This window comes from Phalacrocorax carbo, chromosome 12 (genome assembly GCF_963921805.1).
Source record: "Phalacrocorax carbo chromosome 12, bPhaCar2.1, whole genome shotgun sequence".
Taxonomy (NCBI): domain Eukaryota; kingdom Metazoa; phylum Chordata; class Aves; order Suliformes; family Phalacrocoracidae; genus Phalacrocorax; species Phalacrocorax carbo.
Window position 1 is genome coordinate 17,895,696 of NC_087524.1, and position 27,894 is coordinate 17,923,589.

The following is a 27,894-nucleotide window of genomic DNA, read 5'->3' on the forward strand; positions in this document are numbered from 1 at the left end:
CACATACAATTACAAGGAAAATAATTTTCTACCTCCCATCCTTGATTTCATCTCTTTTTAAACCTATTATGCTCAAATTCACACCAAGTCTTTCAACACAAATCCAAACTCAAGAGCAATAAATTTATTTCAAAATAACAAAAAATTTCCTTTTACAAGGAAAATTACTGGTATACTAAAGAAAAACAAGTTTCAGATCAGTATTAGCATTTGGTGAATATTATCCACCTTAATTTCTTTAGAGTATCAGGGAAGATACAGCACAAAGTGTTGTCAAGAAATAATGAAGTCATGTTTGGAAATAGTGAGTTATTTCAGGTAAGCCTTTGTGTTGCCAAACTAGAATGTAGCAGCACTTAAGACTGTCACTTTTTATAATGTTTGCCTATAAACTTTTTCCAGTGTGGGTTTGAAATGGTGCCCAAAAGCAAACAGAGAACAGGTGGGATTCTGAGGCATAAGTCTGCCCAACAGCTTCACTGCAAAAATCAACCAGTTTAAACTGTTAAAAAATTCCCGGCAGCACATAAACAACTTACACTGCAAAGTTAACTCTCTCCAGGACACCGCACAAGGATTTTCACACCACTCTGAAATTTAGGGACAAATTCTGAACTCATGTGCATGCTGTACCATCAAATCAATGGTTCCCCTGAGGCTGACATCAGGATTATTTCCCCTATTTCCATGTCTTTTGAGAGTACCAGAGAAATGCTGCTGCAAGTTTGCTCAGTCCTCACTCGTATCCATCCTCTGGTGTTTTCAGCAGCATCCTCCTGAATCTTCCCTTAGTGAAAACAGCTAGGTGGGAGAAGGAGATAACCCTGCAGAGCCTGCACCACCAAGCAAGGCTTGATGATCTGGTATCACCTTCATGCTCTTCCAGCCCTCTCTGAAGCTCTGCCTTGAAACTGTATCCTTCAGCCATCACCATTAGCTTGTAAATCAGCCCTTTGCTGGGCAAGCTCTGCACAGCCAAGGGAAGGCAGCACAGGATGCCTCTCTAAGCCAGTTCTCCTGCAAATCCTATAATCGTGGCATTAGTTCCTACTCCAAAGATGCATTAGCTGATGTGAATAATACCTGTCTATCACCCCTTAAAAAACAAACAAGCAACAAAAGCACATGCAAAATTTCTAGTGGTGTTCTTAAACACTGGAGGACAAGGGAGGGGACACTGCTTGTGCTATTGTCTGCTCTCAGCTACATCCTTATTTGTAATAGTGGTGCACACAATGTATTCTAACATTATAGGTGGAGCTATCAAACAATACCAGCATGGAAAACCAAGTTGCTGTTAAATAAACAGACGTGAACTTTTTCTTTGCCTGCTCATACAGTCTCGCAGCATGGTTTATGCCATCAGATGGAGTAAATAATGTTTGTATAGAAACCATGACCGCAACAGAGGACTAGGGATATTCTGAATGTGCTATTTCAGATTACTATGAGATATGCAATTACATTCCAAATCATGCTTCTATTCAAGATTCAGTCCCTGAAACGAGAGATTTATACTTCCTTAGGTTTTAAATTATTATTTGCCTCCATTTATTAAAATGTTAACAAAGAACTGCTTATCTTAAGGCTCAAGGCATTTAGTTACTTAGTTACAGAGCCAAATAATTAAACAATCATCTAATAGCTAACCCCAGCAAAGATTCTCACACAACTCTCCGTAACACAAAAGCCTCAGACCATTCAAGCCACTTTCCCTTCAAAAGGCTTTAGTAAATAACTAAACACTCACCATAGCATGCCCAGAAGGGTCAGCAGACCTGACCTGTCAAGAATCCAAGAGGTTCATTGCAAAACTGGATGTCCCCATAGGGAACGCCAGGCTGCCAACCACCACCACTGCTCCTGCATCTCCCACCCTTTCTCCCGGTTTTCCTGTCATTGATTGAGGACTATCCAGCAAGATCACACTGGATGAGCAATGTGGAATGGGGATGTTGAGCTATGCCTGTAGCAGGACAGCCATGGACCCCATGACTTTGACTCAAACCCAAGCCTTTACACTCTCTCCAAGAGGCAGCCTCTGCCAGATCAGAAAGCCCAGGTGTCATCAGTCAGGTTTGCAACCTTCTCTCCCACCTCCCAGGTGCAAGCTGATGGGCTTCTCCCTTAATTTAAGTTGCCAGGCTAATATTATGAGTAGCTCCATATCCTCTTCTGATGATGGATGATAAACTCAGCCTACAAAAGAAACAGCCACTGGTTTAAAAATGCAAAGAGTCAGCTCTGGCCATGGTGACTATCTCCTGTTAGCTAACAGCAAACCAAAGCCACAGAAGCTAAGCACATCTCCTTATACAAAGGGTGACAAAACAGTGTTTGCAATTCATTCTTCTGCTTCTCCAAAGCCACTGGATTCCTGCTGTCTTATTTGTACTGTGCTTCTGTCAGCTAGCTGCCAGCTATGTCCAGCTCCACCTTTGCCAGGCATAATCAGGAAGTCTCTCCCTTCTGATACAATACTTTCATTTCCAAGTTACTAGAAGTTCCTTCTATAATTTTAAAATGTGAAACAATTTTAAAAACAAATCTTTTGTCACTGTGAACACCACCCCAAAAAGCAGGAATCATTTTCCCCCATCCCAAAGTATAAAAATACTAATTGCTCAAATCTGACAAAAAAGATCTAGGTCTTGTAGAAAAACTTCATCAAACAGCACCAAATAGGAGATATATGTAATACTTATAAACATTCAAAAATGTGGCAGATCTAAGTCTTCACTTGTTCCTTTAAAACAAGTTCCCCAGCTGCTCTGTGTGAAAGCACAGAGACTTCTACAAAACACTGAGCACCAGACTCTCCAAAATAAATTGAGATTTTTTTCCTGGCATCTTCTTTAACCCTACTATCCTTGTTCTATATAGACCTAGTCATCTGATGGGTACAAGAGGTGAAACCAGACCAAAAAAAAGTATCTGAGGAACAGGAAAAATCCTTTTGCCCTGGAAGTAAACATCTGCAAAACTAAGTGTTGCCACATAATACATGTCTGGTACTCTAGCGTAGAGCTTCCAGCCACGCTGACCTGCTACAGTGCGGACCTCCAGCATCATGTCAACTCCTATTGAATGTTACATATACTAAGATCATTTTAAAAAAGTTAATCTTCTCCAGTTGAAATACTTGCCAATGTCATCATGGGTAAGGGAAAATATTACATTGCACTAACTTGTTTTGCTAAGCTTTGAAGACTTAGAAAAATAAATAATTCTGGTGACCAGCAAAGAGTTTCACTTCTTGCATGACTCCCTGGCCAAGAGAAAAGTTCTGCATGTGCACCTAAAAGTTATCCCCACGTGATTTCATCTATCTGCCTTGTCTAATGCTCTTTGGCAGATGAGCAATCACAGAACTGTAAGTCCTCGAGGTAACGATCCCCAAGCAGCATTTAGCCCTGGCTACAGACACAAGGGCCTCATCAAACCCAGCAGAACAGAGCAGTGGGGGCAAAACTCACAATGTCCCCTGATATTTTGGTGTGTTGGCTGACAAGGGGTGAGGTCCATGAACTATTTCAGCACAGTTTTGATGGCTGCAAAGCACTTGGGCTGATGGGTCTCACCCCATGGGTAAAGGAAGAAGACTCCTCAAAAGGAAAAAAAATTCTACGTGCCCAGGCTTCATGAAGAGATTAAAAATTCCTACAACTTGTAGCCTGCTTGCTCCTACCTGTCTTTATAGTCGCGATCGCTGAGTTATGGCTGCACAACCACGTAACATGCATCAAAAATGCCAAGTATCACATGCTCATGGGCTTGGCTGTGTGCTTTATGCTTTTGGAAGCCAAGCCAGGGAAGACTCAGAGCATGCCAAGTTCAAAGTAAACAGCGGAGAGACCAGCCAGGCCACCTCCCGCTGCTGGGAACTGCCCTGCAATTTCTTCCTGTTTGTCCCCATTCTTCACAGTCTGCTCCTTACAGGATGAAGACTTCTTTATACAACATTCATCATAGGATTTATCTCCAGATATGGGATGCAGCAAGAAATGGCAAAGCATCAGTATGTCTTCTGCACAAAGACTTAAACACCACGGAGGGGAGAAAACACCCCCAACCTCGAGCAGCAACACCAAAACCCCTAAAATTATTGTGGTGCCTTTTATAATTTCATCAGTGTGATGGGAAACTACAGGCCATCTTCAGGATTTGAACCTTTGGTTCCAAGCACCAAATCTTAACCATTACTGTTCAAGTCATAAGCTCCATCAGCTGCCTAAAGAAATAGAGTGACAGTCTGTGTGCTAAGTGTACTGGGGAGTACAATATAAACCTAATACACATGTAATGCAATCTTAAAAATAATTAACTACTCTTCGAACTCATTACAGAAGAGTCTTCTCATGTAATCTATTATACAATACAAAGGGGAAATGTATCACCTTTTGCCAGAACTTCAAATGAAAAGCTGGGAAAAAAAAAATAATAATCAACATTTCCCTCTCAAAAACACAACCCAAGACTAGGATCATTTTCCCATTGTTTCTACTTTCAGACATCAAATCTCCCTGACTGTATTCTGCACATAACCAAGTGGCAGAGCAATTTAATCAACTCCCATTGTCCAACTTAGCATTAAAGTCTGCTTGGGAAGGGGCTCCATATAAGATATACAGCCCTGGGAAAAAGGTATGAGCACGTATATTTAGTCACAAATTATTTTGCTTGGTTTTAATATTTTTTTGCATATATTCCAATCTGTAGCTTTTTCCACATTCTTTATTTGCATTTCAAGAGCAACATAAAAACATAACAGAACATAGCACAAATCCAAACATAAAAACACGGCCTTTTTCTTCCAGGTTTGCCAAAGGCCACGCTTGGCAAACGCTTACTACTCAACATGCAAAAGAAATAAATTACAACTGCGAGGTTAAAAACTGCACAATTTTATGTTTGAGTGTTAGTTCTGGATGCAAATGACATCTATTCAGATTCCTATAAGCAAGTCAGCAGTTGTTTCTTTTGTACACGGTCCCATTTTTACTTGACTACACAAATCCTTTTAATTTTAGCAGCTCGCCTGGAAGTCTCATCTTGCCCATTCCCCTGAAATTCCTAAAGTGGGATTTGAAAAAAAATCACTGGAAACAATATCCCCAAAACATCCCCTCAACAATGCATATAAACCATAGGATATTCTCCAAATACTTCAAAGCATACCAAGCTCCCTTTTAAGGGAGACCAACATTTAGTCAAAAGACATCAGAGCTAATTTAATTCCAGCTCCACACAGAGAACAGTCACCAGTGGTACCTGGGGACAAGGAAGGAGCAGCAGAACAAGCCCTGAAGTAAAAGCTAGGCTGGCTATCTGCACTTCCAGGTGGCCCACAACCATTTACATGACAAGGGTTATTTTTAACTTGCAGACACCTCCATCACTCCTTACTGTAGCAGTGGCTCCTGGGTACTTTGCCATACCGATGGAAGATGGTTCAAATGCTTCTGAATTGTTAGGAGAAGGGCTATTACTGCGGATTTATTACAGAGACTCCATGTTAATCCTGCACACCTGAAATACCTATGCTACCCTGGCGAGTAAACACTATCAGATAAATCTGGGTACTTCAATACTGTAACATACAGGATTACTTTTCATGATTAAACTACGTTTAATAGAACAAATCTCAAGAAGTGCTCAAAATTTAAACTGAGGTTTTTTAATTATTTTTAAGAACTGTTGGGTAACATTCAGAATTACAAATCATATTACTTTCTTTGAAACTAATTAAACGTTGCAACACGGAGACACTGAGCAGGGCACTTTGCAAACTTGAAAAGCAAGTCTCACGAAAGCACTCTCTCCCCTGCTGCCCAGCAGCCAGTCCTGTACCCCTGCATACCCATTTACACTATTCTAAAGAAAGAGTATCATGAACCTTATGTAGTTTTTCTACACCACAACTTTTTATTATGTTTAAAAACCAAGTTGCAGCATGGTGCTCTGATCAAAGCCTGTTCCATCCAACCACAATTTAACCTCCTGCAGACTTGTCCTGGTCAGTGCAGACTGCTAAGGCATGCCCAGCCGCAGAATTCAACTCCAAACCCCACTCAAACAGCCACAAGCCCCCTGGGAGAAAGCCTGAGGCAATAACTACCATGTCACAAAACTCCTTTCAAAACACAAACTTGTGAAAAGCTGGGAGGAAAAACAAAAAATAAAACACAGGCAAAATATGATTTTCTCCTCCCCAACCAGCTTCTCATTCTCCTTTTTCTTCCTCCCAGTCCCCCAGCACACTGTCCTTTACAGTAAACCCTCACAAATGCAAGCCATTTCCTGGGTGTAAAGGAATTTTCCTCTCCTCTCAGTTCTTGTGGCCATAAGGCACTTTGCGAGGCTGTTCAACATAGGTTAATGTCCCAAACTGATGAGCCAGTTCTTTTGCAGGGGAGGAAAAGCAATAACTACACACAACGTGCGTGTGAGGAGGGGAATGAAAGTAGGTCAGATCTCACGACTCCTCAGCTTCACTGAGGTTCACCAAATGCTTTCACTTAAAGCCATTTTTAAAATACAATAAAATAATAGCAGCAAGGCAAGTGAAGGAATAAGCACGGTAGAATTCAGCTAGCACTTAGTTTGCCTTTCTGTCCCTCTCTTCGATGTGGATAATGTCATTCGTGTGGTGACAAGCAGCAAAATGGCCTAAACCAGCAGAAAGCGAAGCCCATGAGACACATCTCTATACAAGGTGCTGACTACTCTGATACTCAGAAGTAGGTCCAAGAAAACCAAATTCATAAAAAAAAAAATAATAAAACAACCCACAGCAGTTATAATTAAGAGGTGAGAAAGGATAACCTGGAGATGTACATAACTGGTATAGGAATTATAAACTGTTCTTAAAAGTAAAAAAAAAAAATTAAAAATCCACATAAATGTTTACCCCTCTTACAGAACATCTCATTTTGTCAATAGCCTCATTCAGAGGCACAGTCCCCAAGCTGTAAATGCCGACACAGTTTCGCTGATGCTCTCAACTCTGATGGAAACCCAAAGGGCCAAACTTCCAGAACAGCTCGGCACTCCAAGCACACGTTTCATAATTACAACAGGAGCTGTTGGCTGCTGCACTCTTGCAAATCTGGTCTTTATTTAAGATTTGCCTGTATTCAGAGTTGCTCCAACTTCTCTCTCCATCAGTTTAAAAGCCCGTTTAGTCCCCAGTACTACAAAATGGCATCTCTGATTTTGGGGGCACGCTGAGCCAAATCCCCCCAAGAATATGCTACGGACACACAGCGCGATGTGCTGAACCTGAATTTAAAGGTCTGAATTTCAAATCAGTCCCCAAATTGCTGTAAGGATAATTTTACCCCGGCAGGCTCCAAGCCAAATCAAGTGTTGTCCAGTTTCCCACAGCCTCCACAAACACAAATCAGTGCGTCCTGGCCAACTGCAGAAGATGCTCCCACCAGACCAGCTGAGATGGAGCATCACAGCGTGTCCAGCCTGCGACCAAGGAACCAAACCCTCAGTCACACTAGTGCAAAACTCCAGACTCTTCATCATTTCAGACTTGTTTTGGGTTCCTGATGTATTTTCAGCATTAATTTTGCACTTGTCTAACTACACTGAAATAAATTTTCTCTTCCAGTCAAACCAGGTACACTACTACAAATAGGCAAGATGTAACTTGCCTAAGTGGGTGATGGTTCTTTAAAAACATGGATTTATATTGCTAAGGGGTGCTGCTTCGAAGAAAATCTCCTCTTTCACTCTAAAGCTTCAACCTTGAGGCCTCACAATTATTCAACACTTAAAAATCTGACCCTTCTAATAAGGAATTCTTCTCTGTTAATGATAGAAAAAGAGACAGTTAAGTATTTTTCTCACACTCCCATCTGTTCCTAAACTAAATATTCATTCTAAGAAAATACTAACCTTTGAATGTATAAAGCAAGTGATCATTTCTACTGAAGCTGGGAATAAGCATATAGAAATATGCTCATTAAGAGCTCTGCTAGGGCTACTATTAAAACATCACAATAGTCCATCGTCTCATGCATACACAACCTTGCATAACTGGAGTTGTCAGCATTTTCATTGTAACTCTGTTTTCAAAGGTTTCTAACTCGCCTGTAAAATAAAGTTACTACAGCCTGAAATTTGTTGCTAGTTGTCTTCCAAGGAAGAACTATTTTAAGGTTAGAAAACTCCATTTGAGTTGGTGGCTGGTCTGGGGTTTTATCTATAACAAGTGGTTTAAAAAAAAAATAATAATACCACTCCCCCCAACCCAGCATCTTTGAAAACCTTCTGGCTTAAAAAAAAAAAAAAAAAAAAACCACAACCAACCACCAAAACAAAAAACATTAAAGGAATCAGATTCCTGAAAGTTAACTACTTTTTTCTTCAAAAAGCTGCAATGTAAAATACGGCAGATAAGCCTGAAATGTGCAATTATTTGTGCTACTTTGCAAAACAGTTGCCACACTGACACATTACCAACTCCCAGCGCCTCAATAACAACCCTACTCATGCCCAATTAGTCTGCAGCTCAAGCCCATGCCTCTGCTAAAGGACTGTGGATTTTAAACGCAGAATGGACACATTAAGACTGATCTAATCTGGCTGCTTGTAGAATTCCCCAGAATCTCAGCTAGCAATTCCTGCACTGGACCAAATAACTTACTGAACCAGATCTCACCCGAAGCTGTGGGGATGTCACATTCCTCTGTAATGGGCTGTGATAATTGCCCTTCCTTAAAAAAACACAAACCCTCTGATTTAACTAATCCGTTTCAATTGTTAATCATAACTTGCAGATATCAAAGCCACTGCTCTTGTGAGAAAAGGTAACAAGGGAACCCTGAGTGAACTTTTTGCTTTATTTTTCCTACCACATTGGAAGCAGCATCCCGGTCCTTCTCCATCACCTCTGCCCCAGGAAGACGATCACTGCGCCGGGTCCCACCAGCCCTGCAACCTCTCAGCAGGCTAGCACTGGCATGGACAGGGAACCCCAGGATGGGGAGCACGCTGCTTCCCATGGGACAGCAGACATCCCACCACCGCAGCATCCCTCCTCCACACGCCGCAGCCCTGCCCACGCCCTGGGAGGCTGAGAAGCACCCCACAAGACCCCACATCCCGATCCAGGCAGGTCGTGACAGCCAACAAAGGATCTCCAAGTGGACTGTGCTAATAACCACTGTGATCACAGGTGACATTAACCTTGTGACCACAGGTGACAGTAGCCTTTAAGCAACATATTGCTCATACTATGCAACGTTTTTACAAAAAGGAAGGTATTACTTTGGGTACTGCACTGTACATGTTTATATTTTTATGTTGTTTAGTGCCAGCAAATAGCTGTGACAGAGTTAAAACCCAAATGACAACTCATTATTCACTTCAGAGCCCACCATAAGCACACATCACCCATTGAAGAAGGTGTCTCTCCTTCACTGCTGTTCCTATGAACCTCCCAAATGCACATTTAAGGCCATTTTGAACTACTGTTTTTTTCACAGGACACAGAATTAGGCTGTCCCTTGTGGAAAGCTTAAATTAGTCCTTTGAAATTTGACCTAAATTAAAAGAACTGAAACGCATTGTTACGGACCGAGGCAAGGGCTCTGAGTGGGTGCTCCAAGGACAGCGTCAAGGCACTGCATGTGGGGAAGAGACTAAATTAGCTACCCAGCAGAACGATAACACACAGCTTGGGCAAGGAAAGGTCAAGGGAGAGCTTGCTATTTATCAAATATATGTCTAAACTAATTATTCAGTTCACAAAGTAACCCTTCAACCTATGTGTGCGGTCAGAGCCCTTTTGAAATGTTGGCTATCATCAAAGGCCTTCATGGCCTGGGTACACAGAAAGAGAATGGCTCCTTTGTACACACCGGGGTAGGCTTATTTCTAAATGTTTGAAAGCAGAAAATCTTTTCTAGGATTAAAAAACATATAGGTAAACACTTGATGCAAGATTTAATTCGATAGTTTACAGTCCCCAACTAGTTCCTACAGGTCCTGTTTCTGCTCACACTGCTTAACAGACTCAGATTCTACCATCACGGCTTGAGGAAGAAAGCACCACAACCAATAACAGCCATACTCAGGATCCAGCCCTCAGTGAGCTGAGCACCCACAATATCAATATTGACATTATAATTTACAAATGCTCAAGATACCATCTTCAGTGTAGATACTTTCATATGTACCAGAGTAATATCTAATGGTCACAGATGAGACTGAGCTCAACGAGTCCAGCGTTTTATAAAAGCACCTGCGAGAAGCATGCTCCCAAAGATCTGACTGATAGTGGATAACCAAAACTAAAGTACCTTGATGCATGATAACGTCTTGCACTGTCATGCACACATCCATGCAGTTGATCATCCTATTGATAAATACCGCTTGTACCAGAGTACATACTTAAACCAGATACTCTGAAGAAAACAGTTGCAAATGTCCCTAAAGTTGTTTAGCTAAGAGACAAGAGCATATTCTCTATTACAATGAAATGAATAAAAAGCCACAACCTCAATTCCTGTTAACGTTGCATACAGCTTTTTGAATATTCTGAGTCACCAAGACAATAAATAGTAACATGACATAGTAACAATAAAAGCACCTATCAGAAAAAGACAAAATTTAGGGCATGTCCATGAAGGAAGACTTAGGAACATATCAACACATGTCACTAAAGGTCACGTCCCCGTTAACCTTCTCAGCTGGTGTGAAATGTCATAGCTCTAATGACTGCACAGTCAGCAGCCCTACCGAAAATTTACATTATTAGAGCACCTGACCCCCCAGATTAGCTGTGGCCAAAATGTCTGGCATTTACTAAATTAAAGAAGAAGCCTGCTTTGTCTTTGAAGAGATCTTTTTTTGAAGGTTTTTGGTTTGTTTTGTTTTCGGCTTGGAGAGCTTGTGGGTGGTAGTGATGGAACCCAGAGAAGGTAATTGTGTAAAAACTTGGTATTTTTTTTTAAAGGGGTTTAACAAAGTACATAAAGGACATTTTAGTTCCCAAATCTCAGATATAAATCCCACACAATTCCCTGTATTCTGCAGCATAAAAGCTCTTATTATACCATTAACTTAGAAGCGGTTTTGGCTTGGGTTTCCTCCCCCCCCCATTTCTGGTAATGATTCAGGTTCTCACGTCTAAAATTGTTTCATGTCAGTAACATTCCTGCCCAGGGAAGAAGTTTTAAATCCTTTTTGACAATTTACTCTTTGATAAAACCCAGATTCCACCCCCTGGATATTCACTGTGGAAGAAACAGTTTTAAACTGTGCTTTTTAAAATAATAAAAGCTATTCTGTCCCTGAGAAGCTGAAAAATTATCAGGCATCATTCAAAAAAAAATTTCTCTTCTCCCTGTAAAATATGCCCATTCTTTCTGATTTAACCCCAAAACTAAGGGACCTCACTACAAACAGCTAATCTGAACCAGAATTATTCATGGTTTTGTCATTCCTCTGAAAAGCCAAAAAAGCACCAGATGTGCAATTAACAAAGTAAGTGGTGATGAGAGTTGGGCTTTTTTTTAATTCTCGAGTTACCTTCAAAAGTAAAAAAAAAAAAAATCTTTGCTATCAGCAATGTCCGTGGCTGGCAGATGACAATATTGCTATGTGTTGTTAATTTTTTTTCAGGAATGCTTTTTAGGCAGAAGGGCTCATCGTCTCTAAATAGTTCATCCCCTGCCATCAATAAAAATGTACCTGGAATGGATTTGAAAATTGTGTTAGCTGGTGACATCTATTTTTAGAGGCAGTGGATAGAAAAAAATAAGTTTTGCATGAAAAGGCATTAAATAAAAACAAAGCTGTATCCGTGGGCATGAGCAGTAGAATGTGTAAAGGCCGAATTCTCTCCAGCAAGCTTGCCATATCAGAAATGCTCTACAGACCATTATAATGGTTTGACAGTTGAGTTATCAGAAATGTAATGAGTCCTCCATAAGATAAAACCTTATGAAGGAAGAAGCCTTGCTTTCCCCCTAAGGTCCTCAGAGAGCAGGAAAGATCTTATACAATAGAGTAAAATAATTCTTAAATACAATCAGCTCGCAACAATAAAAAAACAGCCCCTCCTTAGATCTTTAGAGAGGAAAACCACTTTGCAAAGCTTGAGGAACGAATATACCTAGAAGAACATACCAACAGGTACAGGCTCAAAATAGCAGATTTTATCAAAATACCTCTTCCAATGTAAAGTTCTCAATTAAACTTTGCTTTCAAAGTAATGAAGCACAGTCCTTACTATTCAGATCTCAACACTTAACACCTCCAGAACTTGCGATCCAGACACTGTACTGATTGTTCTTGGATATTAACAGCAATAGGGAAATTTATTCCAAGTGCAAACACCTACAAAGCTGCAACACTTTTTTGCGGAATGCCTGGCAAAATTAAACATTCAGGCCACATGATTGAAGACTACTGGGATTTGTTTTTCTCTGAACTTCTCAGGTTAAGACAATCACAAAGACACTCAGCTCTACAGCCATTTTGTTCCCTGAGATAGCAACACATGTATGTAAGTGCAACACAAACTAGTTTCCTTAAAGACCCATTCCTGAAAACTTTCAGCTGTACACTTTGATTATACAACGTGATGACAGTCACAAGTGAAATAACTGGCACCACTTGCTTGCCTAAGATTAAATAAACGCATGATTGCATGACCACAGCCCATGTGCGAGCAGGAAAAGTCAAAAAGCATAACTCTTCAGGGCTAATCTGTTACTTGCCTGAGATTGACTAAAACACATAAAGATGTTGACTACTATTTCAGACATTCAGGCATTTAAAATTAACTTACTTTGTTGGAATTAAGGATTCTAGAGTGATTTACCTTCAGGTTCCAGCGTGGTGTCTTCAACAACTAAATTAAACGAAGGTCGAGCCAGGGAAAGTCCAGCCATGGTGACCACCACCAGGCAGATAAGGCAACCCGAATCCCAGCTGACCATCTTTTTAGAGTAAATTCCTGGTCCATTTCCATATCTCCATGTGGACTTTAATCCCATCTGAACACCTCTAGAGAAGCATGGAGAGAAAGCAGCGCCTTCGGCCAGGGTAATACCTCCTCCCTTGGAATGACGGCTGCTGCTGTGGGGAGGAGAGAGATTTAACACTGTCAGCAAAAACATCTTAAAACACAAACCAGAAAACTTCAGAAAGCCCCAAACAGAGCTGAGGTGAGAGGAAGGGGAATAGGAGGATGGGAAAAATAGTTTTCCAGCTTCAAGAATATGTGAAAAGTGAGTGACTTTTCACTTTCTGTTAGCAGTTTCCATCACCACCTGAGGCGTAACCAAGTCCTCCTTGTTTTCACAAAATCACTTCTCAGCAGATATTTAGAGAGCTATTTTACTGACAGAAAAATATACAGTTTTTAAAGAACAAGAGGCACACACATGTGCAGGCACATAACCTGTAATGCTACAAAATTACCACAATTATACAAATTATATTCTTGTTATTGTATGAAGGTTTCTGTAACTTAGCCTTGTTTTTCATTTCTTCACCTAGGCAGTTCTGCAGCCAGCTGAATTTGAAAGAATTCAGTAATTTTCCACAAGAAAAACAGTTGAAAAATACTCTTTCAACTTGAATAATCTGTAAAACTTTATTTCACCTCAGGACTTCCAGCTCCCCTATGGAGATACCTTCTTCCAACTCAGTTCAGCTTCCTTTCAAAGCCTTGAGAGCCCCGTACAGGTGAAAGGCTCCAGTCTTTGCAGGGATACTGGTTAGCTACATTGCAATACAGGCAATTAAAATCTGTATAAAGAGTGGTACGGATTGCAGCTTCAGAGGAGACCTCGCCAGCATAATTTTCCAATCACATACACTAAACAGCATGCACGCGTGTTTCTCTTCTCTCTCTCAAAGATGCTTATTGATATATATTTTTCAGACAGGGAGAAAAAAAGTCACAGAATCACGGGTTGGAAGGGACCTCGGGGATCACCTAGACCATTTTATTCACAGTAAAACTGATTTAAATGGACAGAGTTAACTGGTAATCCAGGCGTGCGCTGATGGAAGAGAGAAGTGAAGTGGTACCAAAGTAAGTTGAAACTCCCTTCAGGGGACCCTGGTGCCACCACACTAAGATACCAGGTGAGGGTCAGAAGAGTATCCTCACAGGCCAATTTAACAGCTCAACCAGAAAATTAGACCTGATTTTCCACTTCAAAAATAAAAGATGGTAAACCCCAGCAAATGGATAAAACAAGTAACTGCAGCAATTGTTCTAGTCTGGCTGATGACTCATCTCAGACCTGATGAAACTGAATTTAAGCTTAAGAAGCACTTGTCTTGAAGGGAAAAACAACATTAAAAACTCTTTTTTCCCTCCTGCTCTCACCCTTTAAAAACAAACAAGACCAAAAAAGAAAAAAAGAAAGGGGAGGGGGAAAGTGTAGCCATAAAGGCAAACTTCTCAAAACTCCCCATTATTCAGCATATGGTACGCAGAGACGTGGACAAATATTCTCCCTTTATAAAGCCAACCATCAAAAAGTTTACTCAGATTTTATTAGCCTTTTGCTAGCTGCACGTACAGGTTCACAGTGCTAAGGACAGGAAAGCTGTTGAGGCATCTTTTATCTTGGGTACTATATACAAGAACTTCTGGAGTCAGTAGAAACAGATTTTAGATGACATAAAGAAGGCACTTGGGGAAAGTAATTAATACATGGTATTTCAGGCAAATTGCTGATACTTAAAGACAAGTTTTTTTCTCCTCTGCTGATATCAGCTTAAAGCTCTGTCCCTCCTATTTAAGCACAGCATGAGCATCCCAGACCACAAGCTAGCAACTACTATTAAATCTCCAGTGAAAACACCACCAGACCACTGCAAAAACATTTGCAAAGAGCTTGCCGAGCACTTCTCTAAACAAGGGCAGAGCAGGTGTAGAACTGAAGAGAGCTCTGTCTCTGGGACCGGTTTGCATTTGGTGAAAGACTGGAACAAGCCCTCCTGGACCCCACCACCCAGGTCAACCACCTGACTCGCTGTCTGACAGCCACAGCTCTGTAGCTCAGCTTATCCAGCTGTAAAGCAGGCAGAAATGCTAATTAACAGACTGGATGTAATGCTAATTTAATTTCCATAAATCATCCTGTAAAGCCCGACTAAAGGCTATGTGTATAAATGTAAAATTCAATCATGATTTTGCAAAAAGAAAACATACCAGAATGCTAGCATATATTCCAGACTCTTTTTTTAACAGCATTAATTCCACTTACATTTCAGCTGTCTAAGATTTTTAGTCTACATTAAATGCCTTTGAAAGCACCTTTGTGGTTTGTACCCTCACACACCTCAGTACCTTGTGCTGACGTGCAGCACAAAGCTACTTGACCACGCGTCTTCTCACCTGAACATCTGCCAGAGGAAAGAAGGGACTCTCCATCCACAGGGCAGCAGAAAATTCAAAACCAGGGTTTGCAAAGGTGTAGCAAAGCAAAAAAATATCAGAGCTCTGGACCCATCCACGGAGCCAAACCACTTTTTACTGCCACGACAGCGACGGGGGTTCAAGGACTGCCCTTTCCCAAAAGAAGCAGAGTTCAACGAAGATGAAACAAAGCTAAATTCTTTTCATAGTTAAATTGCCACAGTTGCTGGGGGACGACTCTCTGGAAAGACCTCCTGTGCTGGATAATTATGTACCTCTATCTCAATGTTTGGAACACAGCCCCAGCATGCTTTCTGGCCTCCACAATTCTGGCTTCCTGACTACAATACCATAATCCCTCCTGGAGTCTCAGACTCAGTGAAAGCCACACGTAGTGTTTATTTTTCCCCTTGAAAGGGAACTCTGTCTCTCTTCTCAGCCTACACTTTGGGGAGGAGTTGTCAGCCTCCAATGATTGATGGCTCTCCTTGCCACTTGCTTATCAAGTCAATTTTCACCTCGTCACATACCTGCCCAAATTTCTTTGCCAAACTGACAAGCATGGGAAAGCAGACTGGTTTGGGAGCACAACAAAATTCCTCCAAGCTGTACTTGAGTTTAAACACACTCGCACACACAAACAAGTAGGACTTGTTCAGCAGTGGCATTAATTAAATTCAATGCTCAGTGTTCTTTTTAATCTACTTCCATTGTTGTTTATAAGATGTTTATCACTCCCCAGGGAGAGTACAATTTGTAGAGTATGTTAACCAAATCAATACATTGCTCATTGTATAACTCTTCAGCATCTTTCTCTATTAGGCCAGGAACAGCAAAATCTGAATAAAATATGGATATTCCCCCAGAAAGAAATCTCAAGTGCTCTAAAAGCCAGAAGCCTCATCAGAAAAATCCAGATACATGAAGCTTTAAAGCTAACAGCTTTATGTATGCGTACACACATACTGATAAATGCATATATACATACACTATATATACACATACTATATATATACACACGCATATTTATCTAACAAGACTCTTCACCATAGTTCAGTCTCCAAGCAAATCTGAGCATCATAGCTATTAAACATTAATTCTGGAGGACTAATGGGAACCGGCTGGCAGCTTCAGTACTTTTTTCATTGTTTGAACTTCTTTCATTTGCTTTCCAGGACTATCCTGTTTTTGTCAAGTCTTTTACCACTAAGAGATCAGGAGGGGGGAAAAATCTGCATTTTAATTGACATTCCAGAGGGAGAGAGAGAAGTCCAGAGGCTGCTGATTGCTGTCTATTCAGTCCAAACAGGCTTTTCAGATGAAAATGAGTAAAGGCTAGTGGAAGATTTACAGGGATTTGGTACAAAGGAGACAATGAAGTTTTAAATGTTGATAGCATTTCACACCAAACGCATAATGGGTCCCTGTTCGAACGGGCCGTTTTGCATTTAAATATATATTTCACTGAGGGATTCTCTTCCCCCTTACCTGGGGCGGGGGCGGTGGTGTGCCTCTCCCCCGGGCCCGGCGGGGAGTACCGCCCGCTCGCCAGGCTCCGAACCGGGGGCTGCGCCCACCGAGGCCGGGCGTCTCTCCTCACGCCCCGCTGTCACGGCTAGAAGCCCTCCCCAGAGAGCCCCGCGCACCCCGCGGCCGGGAGAGGGAGGACCGGCGGGGAGCCAGCGGGCGGCGGCGGCGGCGCTCGAGCTTCCCGCCCCGCACCTCAAAGTCGACCAAGTGACAGAAACACCGACCCGCATCCCACATCCCCGCGGGCTGCCCAAGCCCCGCACCGGCACAGCCCGGCGGGCACCAGGTGCGAGGCCGCGGGCCGGCAGCCAGAGCGCGGCAGCGGGTACACAGTGCCGAGGAAGCGCCGGGACTCCCAGCCCTCCCGCCGCCTCGCAACCCCTTCGCTTTTTAGGGCTGCACCTTCTCTCCGCCCCGCTCCCCCGGCCGGCCCCAGCGGGTACACAGTGCCGAGGAAGCGCCGGGACTCCCAGCCCTCCCGCCGCCTCGCAACCCCTTCGCTTTTTAGGGCTGCACCTTCTCTCCGCCCCGCTCCCCCGGCCGGCCCAGCCCGGTGCCATTACCTGCAGCGAGAAAGCTCGGCGGGAAGGGTCCGCTCCCCCGCAACAGGCGGGCTGAGGCGCGGAGCCCAGCAGCGGCTCCCCGGGATGGGGAGGAACTCCTCGGCGGCCGCGGTCACTCCGCAGGCGGCCCCGCCGGGCCCGGCTGGCAAACCCGCAGCGGCGCAGCGGGGCGCATCCCCCGCGGGAGGCGGCTGGGGCAAGCAGGAGGGAGGCGAGGCGAGGCAGGAGCCGGCCCGGCGTCCCATCCCGTCTCCTCGCTCGGTTGCGGCGGCTACCGCCTCAGAGGGGCGAGCCCGCCGTGCCCGGCGCCAGCAGCCTCCTCCCCCGCGCGGGCATCGCCGAGCAGAGCGCCGCGGGTCCCGCTCCGCTCCATCCAGCCGCTCTCCCCGAGCCGCCGCAGCTTTGTCAAGCCGACAGCCCCCCTCCGCTGGGTGGGTGGGTTTTTTGCCGGTGGGTTTTTTTTTTCCTCCCCCTTTCTCCCCTCAGCGCACTCCCCCGGCTCCCTCCCTCCTTCCCTCGGTCACTCCCCCAGCTGCAACCCGAGCCGTTTCCTGGACGGCGCTGCTCGGATCTGCCAATGGCGGCGGCCGCGTCTCGCAGCCCTTTACCCTGCTGCAGGCCCGCCTCAGCCCGACTCAGCGCAGTGCGGGCGGAGAGCCCCCGGCCCCGCTCCCGCAGACGGGCTTCCCTCAGCAGCCACCTCAGCCGGGGGTCGGGGCCGCCTCCCCGGCGGGGACGTGGCGTGGTGGCCGCTGAGAAACAGCGTTAAAAAGAGGGCAAGAGGGAAGCGGGAGTCCCCTCGCCCGGCCGCTGCCTCCCCGGGGGAGCGGGGAAGCGCATCCCGCAGCAGTGACAGGGCGGGAGGGGGAGAAATCCGGCACAGCTCCGCGCGGGGTGCGCCACTAAAAGTTGTCCAACAGTTTGGAAAGGACAGACGGGAAGCACGGCATGTCCCGCCCGGGCGGCGCGGTTTGGTGTGGGCCTGGCCTGTGGCACCGCCAGCCCGCCGTGGTGCCTCCCTGGGCCCAGGCCGTTCCCCGTGCAGGGCGGGGTAACTCCTCACACAAAAATGGTACCACACAAAAATGGTACCAGCTCAACAACTTTACCCAAAAACCTCTCCAGAAGGTTTTTTGGCTCCAAAGCCGTGGCTGACCTGTGGCCGGTTGCAGCTAGAGAGGATGGTTGGACAAGAGCCACTCAAAAAGCCACTCTCTGTTTAGGAGCCGTGCAGTGCAACGCATGACTTCAAGCGCCTCGTGAATTTGCCTGACAGCGCACCTTCAATAATCGTGTGTGTGGTGCCAAAACAGGGAAAGTTGTCAAACAGTTATGCATACATCATTCACCTGGACATACAGATTTAAAAACTGCGTAGTACTGGTACCCAAAATTCAGTATAACTTCACCTGATACTTGCTTAATAAAACATTTGCCTTAAATACCGTTAACTGAAAGGTTCCTAATACAGAGTCCGTGCAATGCTTGCTTTGTAGAATCAGCTCAACAACAAAATCAATGAGCAGTGGTTGCCTCAAATTAAATCAGTGTTGATCAATTTAATGTTACTTTATTTAGGCATAGCCCTACTGTACATTTTATATGTTGTGTGCAATATTGGTCAAGGGGATTTTCAAGGACTGTGGCTGCGCAGCATAGTGTAACTCTGTATTTGCATACCTCCAGACACCAAAAACTTGAAAATTAGTTTTCTGTAGAATATGTACATACCTCCCAGAAAGTGTGTTCCCAGCATCACCAGCAGTAATGCAGGCTTTATGAGGGATGGTAGGCAAATTTGTAATTGATTAGAAATACAGGTTTAATTTTTTTTTTTGGTTCCTAAAGCAACAGACATCTGAATGTTCTAATTGAGAAGCTGAGATGTCACAGTCAAGATCCGATTTTCCCAGCTCCGGGCATGTCCATCGCCCATTGAAAACATTGTTAACGCATTCTCACATAAATTATTGTCTGAGACAGGAAACTGCAATACCTTTCCCCATTCATTGGTATCTTTGCATACTCTGAAAGAAAAGGAAGCATTCCACTAAAACTGACAAATCAGAACACCTATTCCCAATGTCTGGAAGCACATTTTTTCTTTTTCAGGATGAAAAGATAGCAGTCTATCAATAGCAGCCTTTTCTCTTACATGAGCCACATTCTCCTAAAGTGGCCCACAACAGCCCAACTCCTCGATCTGAGAAAAGGAGAAGCATGTTTGGAATTAAAGGCGGGGGGGGGAATAAATTCTGTCATCATATTTAGGCTTCAAGAGATCTCAGTGGACCCAGGGAACCTTTCATAGTAGTTAGGCTGCTGAATGAGAGCATAATCTCTTTACAGTTTTTTCCTCGTCCTCTCAAAGTAGCTGGGATCTTTTCTGTGAGCCCTCCTGCACGTGAATGGTGTGGCTAATAAGCCTATTAATGAGGTTCCACAGCAGAGTGTGAATAGGTAAATAAGCCCCAATCTGTTGAGGTTCAGGAGCAAGGGCAGTAAAGCCATCATGAACTAAAGGTGACAGTTTGAACTGAAATAGGAACAACAGCTCCAGGTTTCAGGCAAAAGAATAGACAGACAAGGCACACATTCAGCCTCCTTCTACCCCCTACCGAGTCCTATTTTCTTTCCCATTCTTCCTCCTTTATAAAATGTCTTGAGTAGTCACCCATTTTTTCAAAAGCTCTTGAGACGTCCTTTTTCATCCTGGCAATGATACATCAATAGGGAGGAAGGAAAATGAGGACACCAATGCTCCTTTGCACCACAACTTTCAAAAGCAGGAACAGTGCTGTCCCCCCTCACATATGGAAGCGGGGGAGGAGAAAGAAAGTTAAATTGAATCTTTCAGCCCTGCCAGCTCTTTGTCACTGCTGTCAGCTGGACCCTGGTCTCCCCTCCACTCGCAGGCAGGGATACAGTTAATGTTCAATGGGGGCACGGTACAAGCGAGGGGCTCCAGCTGCAGGGAAGGCACAGCTGGGCTCAGTCAAATCTCTACTGCAGAGCAGGCAGAGGTGGGGAGGTGAATTCATTTCCACCTGGCATCTCTTTTACCTGCCTGGCAGGGTAAGGTGAAGATGTGCCTGACTTCAGGCTGCTCCTATGATGGATCCGCAAGAGCCCAACTCAAGGGCTTTTAGGGATGAAGGTAGAAGGTTAAGCAGAAAACAAAGCGCTTGTGTCTATGGAGAGATGAGGTGAGAGAGGCAACCTCTGCCTTCGAGTAATGTGGGAAAAGTCACATTAAAAAATAACACAGAGCTTCTGAGCACTCCTCAGTTCTAATCCACACAGAGTTTCTGACATTTCTTTTAAGTGCTGGAGATGTTAGTGTAGTCACAGCTCTGCAGAAAACAGCTCCTCCTTGGGACCCCAGCGAGGAGCAAGCCCCAGCCCCTGCCACATTGCAGACAGATGGCAAGGGACGCCACAGGTACCTGAGGGAAGCAAATTCCTCAGTACTGGTCTATTCTCCAGAGGGTGGACCTGATGACATGTCACATTTCTATCTATCTGATGAAAATAGGTATATAATACAGAAATTAAATAATTTTTTAAAAAAGAAAACCCACACATTAAAGCTTTAGAGAACTATGAGGAAAGATCCCCTAGGTCCTAATTCAGCCATGTACATCACTGAGGGTTTAGCTTCTCCATGGACAATGGGAAGCAACATTTCTTCCCTGTTATTGAAGCTGTCCTGTCCAAAATTTTTGCTTGACCATGACAGATACAATTAAATACTTGACCAAGATACCTTTTTTGGTTGAAGGACTTCTAAAGCTAAGTGCCTAAACCCAAATTCTGGTAGCTAAAATGTTTACCTGGTTTCCAAAGCATTTATGGTTCCCTTTCCTGGCAGCTTTGAACTTTTGTTTTAGGGTGCCAAAGAAGCAAATCATAGGAACCCACTTCTGAAAATCTTTTTCTTTTCAAAGATAGGCAAAGTTGCTCCATATATTTGTCACTGTCTTAGGGGAGACATGAACCCTTTCCAACATAAAAACTGCTACTGGAAGACTTCCATCACTAGTCCTCACCGTGTATTACTTCAAGATGCTGCTAAACTGAAAAATTGAAATAAGAGTTTATTTTAATGCCAGTAGATCCAATAATTATCCATAAAAGTGTGAAGCAGATGGGCTACCAAGTTCTTTTGCTGCTAAATGGATACAAGAAGCGGGGGGGGGGGGGGGGGGGGGGAGGGCCTGTAGTTCCCAGTCTACAAAGGTATAGTTTTACTGGGTGTTTATCACAAAAAAAAACCCTCATTTTGGTTAAGCTGTGGAACATGGCAAATTAATTACTTTTGCCTATCAAAATTTGCTCTCTCTCTCTCCATTATGCACAGCAGAATCCTCTAAGAGATACTTCTTCAGGCACTAAGGCCAGGCAGTTGGTAAAAAGATATTATTTTCACTACTATCATGTCAATGTCCTGTAATAGCATTTCGAGTATCAACGTTCCCTCCAGACTGTTATGCCTTGTAGCCATGTAACCTTTCTGGTACCCCTCTCATTTTGTACATCTTAAGGAAAAGATTCAAAAAAATATTTGTTGATATTATTACAGTGTTGCAAGATATATTTAAACAGGAAATCTGGTGTGTTCTGAGCAGGGTATTACACTGGGATACTGGACATTTGATGCTTTCTGCTCTTCTACATTGGCTTTCCTACACAGTCCTGGGAAAGGCACTTAATTTTTCTGTGTCCAAGCTCTCTAGCTATGAAATTAGAATAACAGACACTTCCTGTCTCTGACCCTTTATCCAGTTCATCTATTTAGATGGTAAGCTCCTCATCTTAGAACAATAGGACACTGATCTCAGCTGGAACCTCCAGGCACTTCCATAATGCAAATATTGAACACTAAATAATCAAAATAAAAGAAAATCCTCAATTTATTATGTATTCTCTCATAAAGAATTTGTCACACGCTGTCCTGGTAGAGCACCTTTGGCTCTTGGGGAATAGTATCTTTTCTAAAACAGTGGAAAGCAGCATCCATTGGAGAGTATCTTTTAACAGTGAGCTCCCCTAAAGCAGGTCTCAGAGAAACCATGTGAATAAACCCCATTTCAGCACCAAGCAGGGCACAGCAAGACAGAGCGAGACTTATAAAAATGAGAAGACAAAGGCTGCAAAGACAATTTGTCTTTCTGTTATAGATCTTGGATGTATTTGGCTTGTTGGCCCATGCACTTCATATTTCTGTTTCCAGTTGATCAATACATGCTGGTTTGTTTTACTGAAGCTCTGTTGTCTAACTAGACCAACTGGTGGTTGTGGCAGCTTCCCATGCAATGTTACATCAGATCAGATTCTTCTCTGGTGACACCGCAGGGTTCAGCAAGCGTGCTCTGACTTTCAGGCACAGCCTGAGAGCAGAAGGTGTAAAGTCGGGATTACACCAGAGTTCGTGTTACAGTTTAAACACTGGAAGGGGCATAAAACGATATGGCAGGGATCCACAGTGTAGGTTCTGAGCAGGGCCCTGTGACCCAGCTGTCTCACACCACCGACTCCCTGCAGACCCCTTCTGCTTCCCACATCCTTCGCTGCAGCACCAAGCTCCGCATTGCCAGTTCGCTCTTTCAGAGGTGCAGCTGCAGACACAAACAGGCATAGTCACTCTCTGGCGGTTCAAAAAAAATGAAATAAACGTCATTTTTTACTTTCCACAACCCTGGGTAATGAAGCACTAAATGCCTACAACTGTTTCCCTGCCTCAAGCTTCTCATCCCTCAAACGTCTTTAAGACAGCACTCCCCAAGCTCATAACCTTTCTTCTCTTCCCATCCTTTGCACACAATTTTACTTCTTTATCTCCTACCATAGTTTTCACATGAATTCGCTTCTTCCTGTGTGTGTCTCTCTCAGTGAAAGCCATGTCTTTTATCAGCTGCAGTCCCCACTGTAAGATGACCTCCCTCTCCACGTTGCCAGGTGATTAAGGTACCCACAATTTCACTTGAGGGACTGGATTGCCTTGGAGAGAAGCCAGGGACCCGCCCAAGAAAGCCTCCGCATAAACAGAGGTGCATCAAGGTTTAACAGCCCTTGTTTGTTAACTCTGTAACTGTGTTCACAAGCTGCAGTCCAAAAATGGGATAAAAAGGTAATGGTCAGGCAGGTAAAGCCCAAACACAGATAGGGATTTGCTATCTGATATAGGCATGTGGAGTTCCTTAAACAAAGTCATGGAATCATGGAATCATTGTAAAGACCTTTAAGATCATTGAATCCAACCATAAACCTAACACTGCCAGGTCCACCACTAAACCATGTCCCTAAGTGCCACATCTACATGTCTTTTAAATACCTCCAGGGATGGTGACCCTACCACTTCCCTGGGCAGCCTGTTCCAGGGCTTGATAAATCTTCGGTTTTATCATACAGAAGTTCCCCAAGTTACCACACAGACACAAACCGTCCTTTCCCTGCTCACACAGACCCAGAAACACACTTTTCTCTTTCATCCTTTTGTGTTTTAAAGGGAAGGTTACAGGGAAGCTCAGTTTGCATGAAATCCAGACTTGCGTTACTGAATATTCATGCACATAGCAATGAATATTCATATATGCATGAATATTCAGCAACAATTCAGGACTGCTTTTGATTTAGATGGCCAAGGTGAGGTCCTAAATATCCTTTCTATCTCTTAAAGGATAGCAAAGGTCATATGAGAAAAACCTAGTAACAAGCATGCATCTCTTCTAGTGTCAACTGAGCAGAGACACAGATGCTGTCAGAGACTCCCAGGGCTGCTGAATGCCATGGGTCAGGAAATGTTTTACATTGTAGATACCAGTAAGGAGGCCAGAAACTTGATTACAGGGGAGACTTAATTAAATATTCACTGGGATTCATTATGTGAAAACCACTAGAAAGGAACGTGTTTCTACAGGAGGGGTAGGACTGTTTTATTCTTCCTTCTGTTGTAAAATGCTACTGACGGCTGTGTACCCCAGCTACTGTCCTCTAGTGGGAGGAATACAGCAGGCAGGTCTGTGCAGATGTGCAGAAATGCTTTTGCTGGCTGTTAACGCTAGCTAGAGGTAGTGCTTCTTTAATTTGCCAAGGAGAGCCTTGTAGGGCCAACAGGGCTTCATTATCTGACCACCCTGCATTTGATGAGTAGGTAACATGAGCGTTTTGGGCAAGAGAAATGTTATAAACAAGGTTTACAAAGTCTTAGAGCTGTTGCTCATTCAGTCTGAAATAATTGTGGGTGCCAAGACTGAGAGCAAGCTGCACAAAAGCTTGGAAGCTGAGAAAACCATACGGCGCTCTCAGTTGCACCCTGCCATGGAAGGGTGATGGCTGTGTCCCAGATCACTCATCCTAGCCAGCATTGATTTGACCAGATGCCGGTGAAGCAGGCACACTGCTTATCCCACCTTGCAGCGCATGCTTTTCCCTTGGCTGTGAAGTGTTGAGTGAGCACCGAGCACTCGGGGACCTTGCTTGGCCCTGCCTTCCAGCTGCCTGTGCACAACAAGAAGTAGTGCTTCCTGGCCTCGGCCCTTGGCTGTTTGGGAAGATCAGGTCCTAAGAGCATAAACACAGGCAAAAAAAAAGCAAAACATCCCAGCAGATCCCCCACAATGCTTCCTGCAAGGAAGCAGCTTGTGCGGGAGGGCAGGGGTGGACTGCTGAGCTGTCCCCTGTACCACACAGCGCTCCTCACTCTGGGCACAGAGGGGTGGCCCTGGCTTATGGCTAGGGACCTGCAGGACCCTGTCCTATGGGCATCCCCCATGGGGGGCATGCAAGAGATGGCCTCTTACAAGCTGTCTCCTCTCCCTACCTCCCTGGGCTGGATAGGTCCCAAAATATTGCATGTCCTTTGAAAAGGGCTGTAATGATGATCACTGACAGATGACAAATGTCCCAAAAGCAGCTTTTGAAACAAGGCTCCAATTTTTACTGGCACATTCAGCCTCATTACATGCAAATAAGAGCAATTCAGCAATGATTCTGAAAGCAATGAGTTTCATTTTCACCACAGAGGATGAGAAAAGTGTAGTAAGGAGTCGGGAACTGGAGAAGTGTTGAACCCTCAGTTACAGAAAGCATTAGCACTAATAAGAGCTTTTTGTGGCATGCAAAGGGTGAAATACCATGTTGGCCAGCAAGGTAGCTCTATGGTAAAAACATAGAAGACAATTTCTCTCCTGTAAATTTTATTCCCTGAAGCCTTACATTCAGCAATCTACTTTCTGAGGGGGAAAAAAAGGGAATCAACAGTCCCACCCTGCTCAGCGTGTAGCAACAGGCTCCCAATTAAATTCTGGAAAACAGAGAAGCCGAAACATTTTAAACAGAAACTACTGTGATCTCCCGCGTACAACCAAGAGGGAGTGGGGGGCAGGGAAGCAAGCAGTGAAAAATTGAGCTAAAAGCAAAGGAGCTGCATTTGTAATTGTGCTCAACAGGAAAAAACATAATTTACAGATAAGAAATAACACACCATTTAACCCTGTCTCCACAAACAAACAGGCAGTGGTCACTACAAGTGATCAGTCTCCTCCCATGCTGCAGTGGGGCCCAGGGGTCAGCAGGTCCCCTGGTTTGGGGAGAGGCAGAAGAAGGGACAAAAGAGAAAAGAAGCTGAAGGAGGGAAGGAAGGCACTCAGGCGGTGATCCCACAAAAGCTGTCATGAAGCCAGGACACGATGTGGAAATAAAAGGTTTCTCTGCACATACCCTGGCCTGCTTGAGATACTCAGGTTTCTGGTGGTTTGGGTGTAAGGAGCAGAACAGGAGCATTTTCCAAAGGGATGTGAAAAATAATGGGGCTAACCCCACCTTCCTCAGGAAACCACTTGCAAAAGATCGTGGAGGAAAATCATGCTGTGATTCCGTCTGCTTAGAGATATCCAGTTGCTATGTCCTCCAGGAAAATCCGCCTGGTCCTTGGATATGTCACATCCAGGGTTTAGTACTGAGGCTTTCTTTTCTTGGATGCCAAGAAGATCACCAAACAGGCCCAGGAGTAAAATCCCTCCTTATGCCTTGTATCCAAAAATCTGACAAATATGGCACCCATTTGGAGCTCTTCTCTTAATAGAAAGAATGGTGGGAGAAGGAAATTAACTTCACCAGAGGAAAAAAAAGTCTTCCAAAATCCATGTGTCCATGTTAGAGTCATAGAATAGTTTGGGTTGGAAGGGACTTTTAAAGGTCATCTCGTCCCACCCCCCTGCAGTGAGCAGGGACATCTTCAACTAGATCAGGTTGCTCAGAGTCCCATCCAACCTGACCTTGAATGTTTCCAGGGATGGGGCATCTACCACCTCTCTGGGAAACCTGCTCCAGTATTTCACCACCTCATTGTAAAAAATTTCTTCCTAATACCTAGCCTGAATCTACCTCCTTCTGGTTTAAAACCATTACCCCTTGTCCTATCACTATAGGCCCTATTAAAAAGTCTGTCCCCATCTTTCCTATAGTCCCCCTTTCTGTACTGGAAGGCTGCAATAAGGTCTCCTCACAGCCTTCTCTGCTCCAGGCTGAACAATCCCAACTCTCTCAACCTGTCCTTGTAGGAGAAGTGCTCCAGCCCTCGGAGCGTTGTTGTGGCCTCCTCAGGCCCTGCTCCAACAGCTCCATGTCCGTCCTGTGCTGAGGACTCCAGAGCTGGAGGCAGCGCTGCGGGGGGGTCTCACCAGAGCTGAGCAGAGGGGCAGAATCCCCTCCCTCGCCCTGCTGCCCACACTGCCGGGATGCAGCCCAGGGTACGGCTGGCCTTCTGGGCTGTGAGTGCACATTGCTGGCTCATGTCCAGCTTTTCATCTGCTTTTCAGCCTGCTGACAGAGCTCCAGCTCCAGGAGCTGGTAAGACTGACAGTATGAGGCTTGCTGGAGAAGGGGCAGCAGGCTCTTGGCAATGCAGACCTCCGCTCCCAGGACGGCTGCGCTACCTCTCCCTACCAGATTGGGTGGTCCACTGGGGTGGGAGTTGAACGCATTAACAGAGCAGCGAAGAGAAGCAGTTTGCAGCTGTTTGCATGATACATATCTTGTGAATAAATAAACCTCAGTGCTGCCGCTTTCTAAACATCTAGAGAGATGTGCATTCATTCAAAACATTCAGAAAATTAAAAAAAAAAGAGTGCTGCTCAACTGGACCCCCTCTAGCCAAAACCCAGCACTGTAAAAGTGTCACCTTTCAGCAGAGTCAAAAGTCTCATCAGCCCCCAAAATTTCTCATCTCCAGGAATGCTCTGTTGCCATTTTCTGATGCAGAGACACCTGAGAGGCCGCAGGTTAGGGGTTCCAAAACCTGATTTACATTTTTTCCACATATACTGGGAGGCAGAAGGAGGTTAAGAATAGTTAAATGTAGCACAATTGAAAATTAGCTCAAAATGCCACAAGCTG

At 44.2% G+C, this 27,894-nt stretch overlaps 1 protein-coding gene across 12 annotated transcripts in view; it reads right to left on the reverse strand.

Annotated features, from left to right (window-relative positions):
- The window catches only part of FGFR2 (fibroblast growth factor receptor 2), an 86,352-nt gene extending 68,399 nt beyond the window's left edge, over positions 1–17,953 (reverse strand). For 4 of the 12 annotated variants that reach the window (XM_064464304.1, XM_064464302.1, XM_064464297.1 and 1 more), the window contains exons 1-2: positions 17,497–17,953; positions 12,845–13,101 (exon numbers count right to left, since the gene is read on the reverse strand). In XM_064464304.1, coding sequence (XP_064320374.1) covers positions 12,845–13,101; positions 17,497–17,741 — 502 coding nt within the window. In that variant the 5' untranslated portion in view covers positions 17,742–17,953. Of the gene's footprint in view, positions 1–12,844; positions 13,102–15,382; positions 15,736–17,496 lie in introns of those variants that run through there. The other 8 variants (XM_064464306.1, XM_064464305.1, XM_064464303.1 and 5 more) reach the window with 4 other exon arrangements.
- Positions 17,954–27,894: the final 9,941 nt, after the last annotated feature.